The 11,772-nt window shown below is 43.5% G+C and overlaps 3 protein-coding genes across 5 annotated transcripts; 1 reads left to right on the forward strand and 2 right to left on the reverse strand.

The window, feature by feature from the left end:
* Window positions 1–700: 700 nt before the first annotated feature.
* LOC128461757 (apolipoprotein A-IV) lies at window positions 701–2,486 on the reverse strand. The gene is made up of 3 exons (XM_053446854.1): window positions 2,447–2,486; window positions 2,206–2,350; window positions 701–1,392 (listed from the first exon to the last, which is right to left on the reverse strand). The coding sequence occupies exons 1-3, from the start codon at window positions 2,484–2,486 to the stop codon at window positions 813–815; spliced, it is 765 nt and encodes a 254-aa protein (XP_053302829.1). The 3' UTR covers window positions 701–812.
* Window positions 2,487–3,580: 1,094 nt separating this feature from the next.
* LOC128461758 (apolipoprotein A-IV) lies at window positions 3,581–5,771 on the forward strand. 2 transcript variants are annotated; one of them, XM_053446855.1, is made up of 4 exons: window positions 3,581–3,900; window positions 4,729–4,775; window positions 4,874–5,024; window positions 5,138–5,771. In XM_053446855.1, exons 2-4 carry the CDS (start codon window positions 4,736–4,738, stop codon window positions 5,529–5,531), a joined length of 585 nt encoding a protein of 194 aa, XP_053302830.1. In that variant the 5' UTR covers window positions 3,581–3,900; window positions 4,729–4,735; the 3' UTR covers window positions 5,532–5,771. The 2 variants fall into 2 exon arrangements, with proteins under 2 accessions (XP_053302830.1, XP_053302831.1); XM_053446856.1 differs by lacking the exon at window positions 3,581–3,900 and adding an exon at window positions 3,999–4,645.
* Window positions 5,772–5,866: 95 nt separating this feature from the next.
* tomm40l (translocase of outer mitochondrial membrane 40 homolog, like) lies at window positions 5,867–9,477 on the reverse strand. Of its 2 annotated transcripts, XM_053446843.1 has the most exons (10): window positions 9,346–9,477; window positions 8,368–8,576; window positions 8,215–8,282; window positions 7,956–8,048; window positions 7,756–7,857; window positions 7,378–7,483; window positions 7,172–7,294; window positions 6,968–7,044; window positions 6,768–6,870; window positions 5,867–6,634 (listed from the first exon to the last, which is right to left on the reverse strand). In XM_053446843.1, the coding sequence occupies exons 2-10, from the start codon at window positions 8,573–8,575 to the stop codon at window positions 6,495–6,497; spliced, it is 1,020 nt and encodes a 339-aa protein (XP_053302818.1). In that variant the 5' UTR covers window position 8,576; window positions 9,346–9,477; the 3' UTR covers window positions 5,867–6,494. The 2 variants fall into 2 exon arrangements, with proteins under 2 accessions (XP_053302818.1, XP_053302817.1); XM_053446842.1 differs by having other exon boundaries at window positions 8,368–9,349.
* Between the last annotated feature and the right edge of the window lie 2,295 nt (window positions 9,478–11,772).

Below are 11,772 nucleotides of genomic sequence, written 5' to 3' on the forward strand. Positions count from 1 at the left end.
AGCAGTAGTGGAAAGTACCTCCAAACTATTACAATTGGTTTCAAATTACCACAACTGCTACTAGAAGACAACACTAAAACTATTACTAACTACTACTACTATTACTGATAATAATAATAATTCTACCTGCTGTTTGGTGCCTATTTAAATGTCCAGCCTCCCTTCTATTGTTGCTGCTCTTTCTTTATGCTTTTGCTGATCTAGTTGACAAAAGTTAAACTGAGAGACTTTTGCTGAACATTCGACTTTGGGGCCGAAGTGACGAGTCAACAATCAGACTCAGGATTGTGGCTGATAAGACTCCACGTGTTTAAAGTGTTTACACTAACCTTAAAGTTAGCTCCTGTCAAACCAGGACAAAGAAACTGTCGTGTTTTACTGTTCATCAATCAAACTTTTCATTAAGAAAAGAGAAAATCGTTTTTTTCTTCTCTCAAACTTTCATTCTGTAACTTTCACGTCAGTTCTTCATTTATAAAAGTGATATTAATAAAAGACTGGGTTTAGAAATGTTGTATAATGATATCCAGCTTCATGAATTTACAGCCTCAGAATGTATTTTCTTATTTTTAATGGATGTGGTTGTTTACCATAATAAAGAAACCATAGTATTCATTCACTGTGTTTATTGTTGTTTTTTTATGTTATAGTTGTAAACAGTCAAAACAAAATACTGATATTTTTCACAGAGCACAAAAACATAGAAAACGAGGTATTGCACTTTTTCTTTATTTTGAAACGTGACCTCTGCCGCAGCAGAGACCAGTGACGACGAGGTAGGAGGAGATCATTTCAAACTGGTGAGAGATGTTTTACTGGGTGAGCTTGGTGAAGGACCTCCACAGAGCAGAGAGCTGCTTCTTCAGCTCGGTTGTGTCCTTGTCCAGCCTGACCCTGATCTCCTCTCCGTATGGAGCCAGGTTCTCCTGGATCTCCTGGGTCTTCTGGGTCAGCTGCGTGTGGAAGCTCTCGGCCACGGGCATCATGCTTCTCTGAAACTCCTTCACACTCTGCTCCATCTTCTGCTTTAACTCCTCGGTGATGGGAACCATCCTGTCCTGCATCTGCTTCACGCTCGTGTCCAGCTGCTCCTTCACCTCCTGGGTCTTCTGCTGCATCACGGCCTTCAGGGACTCGGGGTCCATGGACTCGGCGTAGGGGACCACGCCGCTCTTCAGCTCCTCCACGTGCCTCTGGAGGGCGGACTCCAGATCCTCGGTGTAGGGCTGCAGGTTGGTGCTCACGGCGGCCAGCTCTTTCTCCAGACGAGCCTTCAGCAGCTCGGCCTCCTGGGCAATTTTAGCCACGAGGTCCTGGGTCAGAGGAGCCACCTGAGTGCGCATGGTGTCGGCGAACGTCTTGATGGCCTCGGTGCTCTCAGAGATGAGGACGCTGCACAAACACAAACACATTCTGAATAAGTCTTTAAGAATTCTCAGCTGAAACTCAAAACAACCCCCCTGCTTTCCAATAAAGGTGAAACTGTTCTTTCAACTGTTATTCAAGGAACTCAAATCTGACTTAAGTTTACTGGGGTTTTCTTACTTATTTAAAGTGGGTGATGCTCAACTAGAAATTCGCCTGAAAATAATTTGTCTATTTCACTCTGAACGGGGCCATGATTTACTAAATAAGATAAGATAAGATAAGATACGATACATTTAATGAAATGAACATCACACTGTGTTGAAGGAGACTTGACACTATAGATGAAATGTTCCCTGAAGTTGTAAATTAATCTTTTTCTTTTATAGAAATTGACTCTTTGCAACCAGTGGAGTCGCCCTCCGCTGGTTGTTTTATTTTATTTCTCTCTTCATCTGTAAATATATATATTTAGATATGTATATTTTTTTCTATTTTAAATGTTGATATTCTATTTTATTCTATTTTATACTATTTCTATTTTATTTTTTGGTTGTAATTACTTGAGCATTGCTAGAAGAGAACCTGTGACTCAAGCATTTAATTGCCAGCGATGCTTAATGTTATTGTTGTGCATTTGAAAATAAAAATCTTGAATCTTGAATCTTAAATCTTGAATCTTGAATCTTGAATCTTGGTCATGTGACAGACTGCAGGTTTCAGGCACTTCTACGTTGGCTTCACTTTCTGGACCCGGAGTCAACGTCCATTTTACAGCTCTTGTGACCGATGTGTATCTACTGTGTGAAGCTGGTTTCTGATTCCTTGTTGCTCTCTCACTTCAGTTCGTGTCCCAGCTCCGACTCTCGGATCTGCTTCAGCGAGTCCTCGCTGGTGAGGGTTGCCCTGGCGACGTAGTCCCAGAAAGCATCCTTCACCATGGCGACCTGGGGCCTGGGCTGGTGCACGAGGCGGCCATGGCAACCTGACGAGAGGACACGTGGCCATTAAACACCCCCCCGACCTTTAACCGATGCAAACGTCAGAACTGTGGATTTTCACCCAGAATAAGAAAACTCACCGGTGAGGACAGCGAGGACGAGAACCACGAGGAACTTCATGTCTGAAAGGAAACGTGCACAAGGAGCAGGTCAGTGTCTCCGGGTGGATCTCGTGAGGTCAGAGGTGACACCTCGCGGCCGGAGTCTTACCTGAGCTGTTGAGTCGGGGAGAAGCTGAAACCTGCGTCTGGGACCTGCTCAGCTCACGGCTGAGTTTATAAAGGCGGAGGAGCTGAGTGGAGGAAGCTGAGGAGCAAAGTCCAGCTCTGAGTGTCGTGCTGTCACCTCCTGCTTCCACATCACAGCTGAGGTCAGAGGTCAGACGGCCTCACCTCTCTGAAGAGGAGACGTCTCCCTGTCGCTGATCAGTGAATCTGGAATAACTCTCCTCTCACATTAATCATTTTAAATTCAAAGCCCAACTTTTTTAAATCCTGCTTTTAATTCGACCGGATTCTGTTCATGGCTGTTGTATGTTTTTCTTTTTCTGCATTTTCCTTTTCCAGTGTTTTTAATATGATCTTCTCATATTATGATTTTAAAGCACAACTGTAGTTTTCAATGTGCTAAATGAATATAAACTTGAGTGTAAAGGGGACGAGACTCCTTATGTCAACACTGTCTGGAAAACTCAGATTTGTATTGATCTAAGGTTTTATTCTCTTACTCACTTATATATTTTTCTATTATGTGTTTATGTTTTGATGTTTTATCCAGTTTTATGACAGAAACATAATTTTATTCAGGTTTATTTTCTGTATTTGTTTCCTCTGTTGCTCGTCCTGAGGTTTCTTCCATGTATTTTTTATCCAGAGGTTTTTCCTTCTCTGATTTGACGGACAGATGTTGTTGGATGACGCAGGAAGTTCATCATAACTTTACACTTTATTATCCTCAGTCATGTTGATTGATTTCCTGTATAAATATTTAAAAAGGAATTAATCAATTAGCCACAACATTAAATCATCCCGGCTAATATTGTGTATTTCTAGAAACTAGAGCATTGAAATGTGATTTCAACTATTATTATTATACACTCATATTGATCTTAATTACTGTCTAATATTTGTTTCCTTTGTTTTATCTAATAATGTACATTTGACTGAAACGACCTGAACTTTATTCACACACACTGTTGTAGGAGGAGCTTCTTCAGGTCAGTGAGATGTGGTTCAGGACTTTGATCCAGTGGTTCCACCCGAGCTGCAGATTATCTGGACTGAAGAATGTTTGGTTTCCTCACAGCTCTGCTCCCTCCAGATAAACAGGAGCAGCCACACGTCTCCTCTCAGCAGGAACCGACCCACAAACACCTCAACACACCGGTTTCACACACAGGCCTCGACGTGTGTTGACAAAGACGTCCCACTCGGATTAAAATATGAAAAACCTTTTCCTCTTGAGCTGTGTTTAATAAGAATAAGGCTGAAGAAGGAAAAACCTAAATTACTTCATTGTTGCCAAAAACAAAAAGGTAAATAAGGCTTTAGATAAAATGAAATCCACTCTAGTCTATAACTATTCACCTACTCTCATTGGAATGTATAATGTCTGTGCAATATCTCTCCATGTGCGATCATTTTCACGTTGTATAATATGTTTATTATTTAAACATTTCCATAAGTAAACATTTTATGCTACTTTCATTTTAACTGATGTATCTTATGTATCTTGCTATATTCAAATGAAGGATTATATTTTCCTACTTTACATTTATTTTAATTTCATTACAGTTTCTTCCACTTTATCTTAGTTTTGTATGTGAAATATTGTAGTTCTCATAATCTCCATAGATCCGAGGGAACAATGAAGTATCATGATTTTGCTTTTTCCTGCTAAAAGGAAGTCAAAACAAACCACTGTTCATTTTCTGAACTTTTAACTTTTAAAATGTTTCTCTGTGTTTTTATTCAGTATGTGACCTAGTTTTGTGTATATTTATGTTTTGTGAAGCTGGATCTCATCAGGGAGATTTAAACACATCCTCGAAGGGGAACCCCCGTTGATTTGACATCTTCCCCATGTCAGTGAATGGGACATGCAGCAGACATATTAATTTCTTATCTGATGCTATAAAAATAGGGTGAAACCTAATGATTGATTAGATGGTATCAGATGATCTGTCCCTCTGGGGAACACGGGCAGGACTTTAGCCTTAAATGTGACTATAAAACTATGAGTGATTGTCTGAGAGACGAAGACAGACGCCGCCTCTGAAGGTGAAACATGTTATTATCTAACATTGTCCTGATTAAGCTGATGCTCACTTTCTAAATCTAACATTTGCTTTTTCTTTATCCAGTTCAAACATGAAAGTCCTCGTGGTTCTCGCTCTCGCCCTCTTCTCCGGTGAGTGAACTTCCTCTTTATTAAAAACTGGATCCATGTGAATCCCAGTCGCTGTTTGAACTCTGCTCATGACTCCGGGCTGCGTCTGCTTCATTCAGTTTGCAATGCCGACGTCCAGAGCCAGGAGGCGCCCAAGATCAACCTGGAGCGGGTGAAAGGCGCTTTCTTGGACAGAATTGGCGAAGCTGTGCTCACTGCTGCGACCTGGGAGAAGGAGTTCAGACAGTCTGAGCTGGGACAAGACGTCCAGTAAGAGTCTCAGCCTCAGACAGCCAAAACACGTCGTCCATCTTTATTTATGGCCTGATAAAGAAACCTTCTGTCATGAGAAACACATTCAACATGTTTTCTGTTTCTCACAGCGCCAGGATCACTCAGAGCACCGACTCAGTGAAGCAGTATTTCACAGCTCTGCTTTCTGAGGACGTCATGATCCAGCTCACCCAGGAGGCCGAGAAGCTGCAGGTCTGTCTGACGGAGGGTCTGACCACGGTGGGATCCAGCCTGCAGCCAATCGCCGAGGACCTGGCGGCCAAACTCCAGACGCAGGTGGAAGCCCTGCTCCCCGAAACCCAGAGCCTCCAGCAGCAGCTGACCCAGAAGACCCAGGAGATCCGGGAGAGGCTGATGCCGTACGGGGACGGGATGAAGGACAAGCTGTATGACGGCTTCAACTTTCCACGTCACACTGCTTCTAAAGCCTCCACACACCAACTGTTTCTCCCCAGTTTGCTCATTGTATATCTTATTAAATAAGAAAAAGAGAATTCATGGATGTAGATGAAAAAAACACCAGTTATGTTTAGAGGACTGATTTTTGAGGGCAGATCAAAGTAGAAATCTGGATGTAGTGAATTTAAATGTGGCTTCATAAGGGGAATGTTTGCTATTCAAGTTGCTGTAGTCACTTGTTAAACGGCTTGATGCTCTCACACTGTTGTCTAACATGAAATTGTCCTATTTTCTAATAAAGTTCTCTGGTGTTGTGTAACTCTCCCTGGGATTTTGTGGTCATTTCAAAAACATAAATTCACAAACTCACAGTCCAGCAGGGACGAGATCGACCGAAGGATGCGACGGAGACGAGCAGGTTTAGTAAGAAATGGTATTTATCCGTTTTCAAGAGGTATATACAGGTCTTATACACTGTTCCAAACGTACGTAACATAAAAAAGGCAACAGAACACGGGATGGATTGTGAATGTGACAGCACGGCACACGCCTCCTCACGGCCTTCAACCAACAAATCACCTTGAAACGAGCAAACGACACCGATTCCATTCACCGCACGCCAACACAGACTTTACAGTAAAAATAAAAGAAATAAAACTCAAAACAAAAAAACACAACAGGCAACAAACTCAGTGACAGAAACAACGAGCTCTGTAACGTCTCACGTCTTCCTACTGGTTTGTCGCCACGGGCGTCAAATTCCTGACCAATCACATTCTTCATTTCACTTCAGATAGTTCGGGGACGATTAAATGATTAAAGTCGTTAGATTTACATTTTTTTTTTTAGCGTTCAGTGTTTCTACTCTGCATATTGGATGAAACGTGATTGAGGAAAGCAATGACATGATCATGGGCGAATCTGCTAAAGGAGGTCAGGGACAGAATGAGGTGTACAGCACGTGGCAGCGTCCGTCCGTCCGTCCATCGTCAGTTAGTCCGTTCTGTGAGGTCCCGTCTGCAGGAGGCTCGGAGCTCGGTTTGGACTTTAACCGATGGTGACGCCGAAGCCGCACTGGAACTTGTTCTTGCGGTGGTTGAGGAAAGAACAGAGGACGAGCGAGAGCGGCAGAGGGAGTAACTTCTTTTCTAATGTTGCACCGACGACCCAGTTACTGTCGACGGAACCTGGCAGAGGCACGGAAACAACAAGATTAGATGGGTATTAAGAAGAAAGTGATTATTTTCAATTGAACCCTAACTCAATGAATTCAAATTATGAAACTGGTCTCTTGAAATAACCTTAACTTGCATGTCCTACCTTTGAACTGTAAATTGGCTTTGGGCACATCTAGCTGGTAAGCGAACGACATGCTGGTGTCCTGCATGCGGTTGCTCGCTTCGAACTCCACGCCGACCGACAACTGTTGAAGAGCAGAGGACGGTCAGAGGATGAAACTCGAGAGTCACAGAGCAACCGCCTCTTCACATTCTGAGCCGTCTCTTTAGGGCTTGAGTTACCTGGTCGTTGGCTCTGTGGTAGTACGACGCGTGAGCTCCCGCTGAGCCGAGAGTCAGCGTGGCGATGTAGTTAGTGCCTGTGAAGAGGGAGGGAGGGAGAGAGGGAGGGAGGGAGGCAAGGTGAGACGGGTATGTAACAGATCCAGGTACAAATCTCCCTCTGAAGGAATCTGATCTACAGACTCACCGCAGCCTGTGTCTCACCTGTGTATTTGCCAACTAGTGACATCACCGTGCCCTCCTCTCCGGGCCTGCGGTGGTAAACCAGCTCCCCTCCCAGTGCCAGCGAGGGCGTGATGGACTGGAGGTAGTGTGTAACAACAATACCTGACAGGCAAAGAAAAGCTCGGATTAGATTAACAGTTAAAAGTAACTTCTCGTCTTCGCAGCGTCACCGACAGACGACCTACCAGAGCCGACGAGGACGTCTGGGTTTCCAAGTGTCACCGTCGCAGTGAAGTCGTCTCCCTTGAACTCGGCGTCTCCCTGCCAGTTCACAAACTTCTGCTGCTGTGTCTGAGGACATGACAGAGTTTAATAAAGTTAATCCAAATGATACATCAGCAGATCATTTTACATAAATGTCAAGGATGTCTTTTTGTGGTTTGATTTAATTCTGGGTCAAATTGTGACCAAGATACAGAAGAAACAAGATTTGTTACAATATAATAATAATTACCCCATCTGTTAATACTCAAATAACTTGAATCAACAAAAAGCACTTTCAAAATCTGTATGTGAAATGTCTGACAGAGAAAGAAGTGACTTTAAATTGAAAGTAACTCTACCTGGAAGGCCAGTTTGGACCGTACTCTGCTGTTGATCTGGTGGATGATCTGAGCGTTAAGGCTGCCACTGTTGTCGATGTCTCCCACCATGACTGGAAAAAACTGAACGAGAACAAGTGGGAATTTGAATGACAGTTCAAAATATAAATATAAAAACGTGCGAGCGGTGAGAGTTACGGGGACTCGAGTGCAGTGCTCACCTCTCCTGGACCGATCTGCTTGGGTCCAACGTACGTGGCACCGAATCTGTAGGTGGAGTCGCCCATGGTGCTCAGCAGCACAGTGTGATTCACCTGGAAGGAAGTTACACACAGTAAGTCTCAATAGCTGAGATACTTTGGGGATTGAAAACCCCAGAGATATAAAGATATGGTTTCACTTTATGACTCTAAAAGCACCGGGACAACCCCCCAATAACAGCTTGGTCAGATTCATGCTGGTACAAGGAACCCGACTGACCTGGAAGTGGTTGCTTAGGCCTTTGTTGACAACTAGCCTGACGCCTTCCATCTGCATCGGGAAAACCTCTGTAAAGAACCACAGCCGCAGATGAGTTTCACTCACACAGTTCAGGTTTCGAGTTCTTTTTCTAGCTCAGTCGTTGCTTCTCACCTTTGCATTTGCGATGACACTCCTCAAACGCTCCCGGGTTGGGCAGAGGAGCTTCTCCATCGTCCTGCTGTCCCTCCCCCGGGGGCAGGACAGGGGAGACTGGAGGCATCCCGAAGCCCGGCGGCACCGTCAACCCGGGGGCAGGGGCACCGCCGCCGGGGGCAGGTGGTGGAGGGTTGGGGGAACTGGCAGCCAACACACTGCCCATGCTGTGAGGGCGGAGAGGAAATGAACAGATATGAGATAAGAGGGCAGGTGACTCTTCTAATCCACTTGAACCGTAGATTATATGAGGCAGCCATGTTTGTTGGTTTTGTAATATACACATCACACTTGTAATAATGTAGTAAAATATACTTAGAATAAGTACAAATCGGTTGGATGTGTGTATATAAAGCTGCACAATCCTTATAAGATCAGATAAATGTGATATAACACGTGATTAATGTGGAGATAAAGTAGATTTATATCATATTATTACATTTTAGTGATTAACAGTGTAAAAGCTTCTGTAAAAACTACAGAGATCAACCGGAAACAGTGTCAGAGGCCACGAGAATGAACGAGTGAGCTGATCTTCAGCTGTAAAATAGGTGGAGTGTCCCTTTAACCTTTCACACCCAGTGTCCATGCATGAGCAGGTGGAGCAGCCGCCGCTTGGAACAACAGAATGACTTTAAAATTCAAATCCCAACATTAAATCACGTGAATTAAAGAGAGAACAGCGGCCATCGGCTGCTCCGATCACGAGAAGAAGCCTAATTCCTGTTTTGAATGAAAGCTAGCATGATCACGTTAGCTAGGCTAGCTCCTTGTTAGCTTCTGCACCGGCTGCTAAGAGCCCGGACACGGACGCTGCTGCGGGGAGACAGACATCGACAGCCCCGCTAACTGCTGCCGGAAGATCAGCTCACACATCCAAGGGTTTCCGGAGAAAACGCAGGTTTCCTGAAACATCGAGCTAACGCTGCTACTCACGTTGTGAATCCAGAGGACGATACAGCCGGAAGTTAAACCCGGCTTGCACCGAAGAAGAAGAAACAGGCAAGTGACGACTAAGACCCGCCCCTTTTTTTAACCTGTACGCATTTCGATTGGCTGATAGGCCCTGGTCCTCGGATATGATATGCGGAAACACAGGTCTGTCATTGTGCCTGTCAGGAGAATCCAAGGGGTGTGGTTTTGAGACAGATGACGTAACTTTTATGCTCAAACGCCATTGGCTCGTCGAGGTGAGGTCAGCCGTCGAGGGGCGGGGTGAGATTGTCTTACAGCTCAGGGATTGGTGGAGTATCCTGGATGACAGCGTGGAGGGCGGGGCTAGTGGAACAGCTTCAAGGTCAAACGACAGATCGACAGTCTGATGATTTTAACACTAATCTGCAGTATAATAATATTATAATAAATAATAAGCAGATGTATACAGTTTAATGTTTCACAGTCTGATGAGTCACTGGTGGATACACTTCAATATGGAGGAGGATCCATTCTGTAACTGTCAGATCACTTGTTCATGTCCTTATTCTTACACTTTTAATTTGCAATGTTGAGCTTTCTAATAAATCATATCAAACACTTACAGGCGACTCCCTTTATGCAAAAATCACATTTCATAAGTTCCATAGCTTCTTGTAGACATTTGTAAAATATAAATCAATTTACCAAAAGCTGTGCTTAGCGAGTGTCACTTGAAATCATGCATCATCATTACAAGGTTTTAAATCAGTCAGTGCAGAGATGAAGAGTCAAGAGACAGTTGTAAATTTCTGTTCAATTTATTGAATTTTTAGAGCCCTGCGAGTATTTCCATGTTACAACAGGAGAGGACAGAGTGATTCACACACAAGTGGCTGACAGACTTTGTGCTGCGTCAACGCATTTTCATAAAGGAAACAGGGGAAAAAAACAGTTTTTCAGTTACATCCAATGAAAAGCGTTTGTTTTTTTTAATTCTAGTGGCACAACAGAGAATTATGGGACAATGACTGAGGAAAGTATTTTACGAAATTCCCAAAATACAGAGTCTGGATAAGGGCTGTAGTACTGTCAGTTCAAAAGGATGCAATGCACCAAGGGGCCACCAGGGGACCGATAACTACAAATAAGACAACTAAAGAAAAACGGATAACCGTACGTAAGTTTTTTTTTTTTTTTAAACAATCCAATTTAATGTCACACTGTCCTGCCTCTCCAATCTACCCATGTAATAGAGAAATACTGCTGTTGTGCTAGCCTGAGCTACATTCAAACCAAAATACGTCAGAGCCAATTAAGAGTCGTGAAGTCGCCGTTACGTCGACCTAATGCTGTTAAATGCTTCCTCAGCTTCCTGCGACTAATCTGCTGAGTTGGTCGTTAAATTTGGCTCAAATCGCTGCTCGGCAACGCGGGTGACTTCTCGTTAGTGCAGCAAATAATACGTCCAATTCAATTTAGTGATGCACAGTAAAAGTGTTACGGGACAAATCGCCCATTAATGCATTTTTTGGGGAGAATTTCACCAATTAAGAATTTGCAGAGCCGAAGCAGCGATGCCAAAACAGTAGTTCTGTTCCCGAACCCCCACCTTTCCGGATTCCCTTTTTTCTTTACTCCTTTTTTTATATTTTATTTTTTAAACAGTTATACTTTTTAAACAGGTTTTGGACTAGTATCCCTCCCACTCCCTTACAGCACTACAGACCCGACAGGTCAGAGTGCACCCACACACACACACACAGACAAAAATCAACATTCATTACTGCATTCATCAGAACCTCCTTTGTGACGACGGATACATTTACCGTAACACAAAATTAAGTAACATTAAAACAACTTGTGTTTCATCATTCAGGCTCCGACCATCACTTCTATCAGTTCTAATATAGTTTCACTAAAGAAAGTCCTTTAAAGTCCAAACTTTCTTCTTCCTGAAATCTCAACAATGACTCTGGTGAGTGAGATCAGTCATCACTGATTGAACAGAAGCTCGGAGCAAAAGGAATCAAACTCAAGTTGCTGTTGATAGTTTTTCTTCGAGGGGTCTGAGATTTTGATTTTCGGTTCAGGCCACAAGCAGAGAGAAACCACCGGGTCTCAATGAGCGACTGTGGACTCTATGCTTGTCGGTCACAAAGGAGGTCATGTGATAACCGTGGTAAACGTGATCAGGGAACACAAAACATCGAGAAGAACAGAAAAGTGGGAACATTTCCGTTTAGAAATGAGATGTCGTGTCCACAAACTCCTGGAGGACGAGGGAGTTGGAAGAAAGGAGAGAAACAACATAAAGCAGACCCCTGACAACTGTAAACACTCGTACTGATATTTAAAGACATCGTTCATCAACCCAACAGAAACATGACACAGGTCTGCACTCGAAAAGAAAAACCTTACATACGACGGTCACGCCCACATGCAGCCACA

This window comes from Pleuronectes platessa, chromosome 18, assembly GCF_947347685.1.
Source record: "Pleuronectes platessa chromosome 18, fPlePla1.1, whole genome shotgun sequence".
Classification (NCBI taxonomy): domain Eukaryota; kingdom Metazoa; phylum Chordata; class Actinopteri; order Pleuronectiformes; family Pleuronectidae; genus Pleuronectes; species Pleuronectes platessa.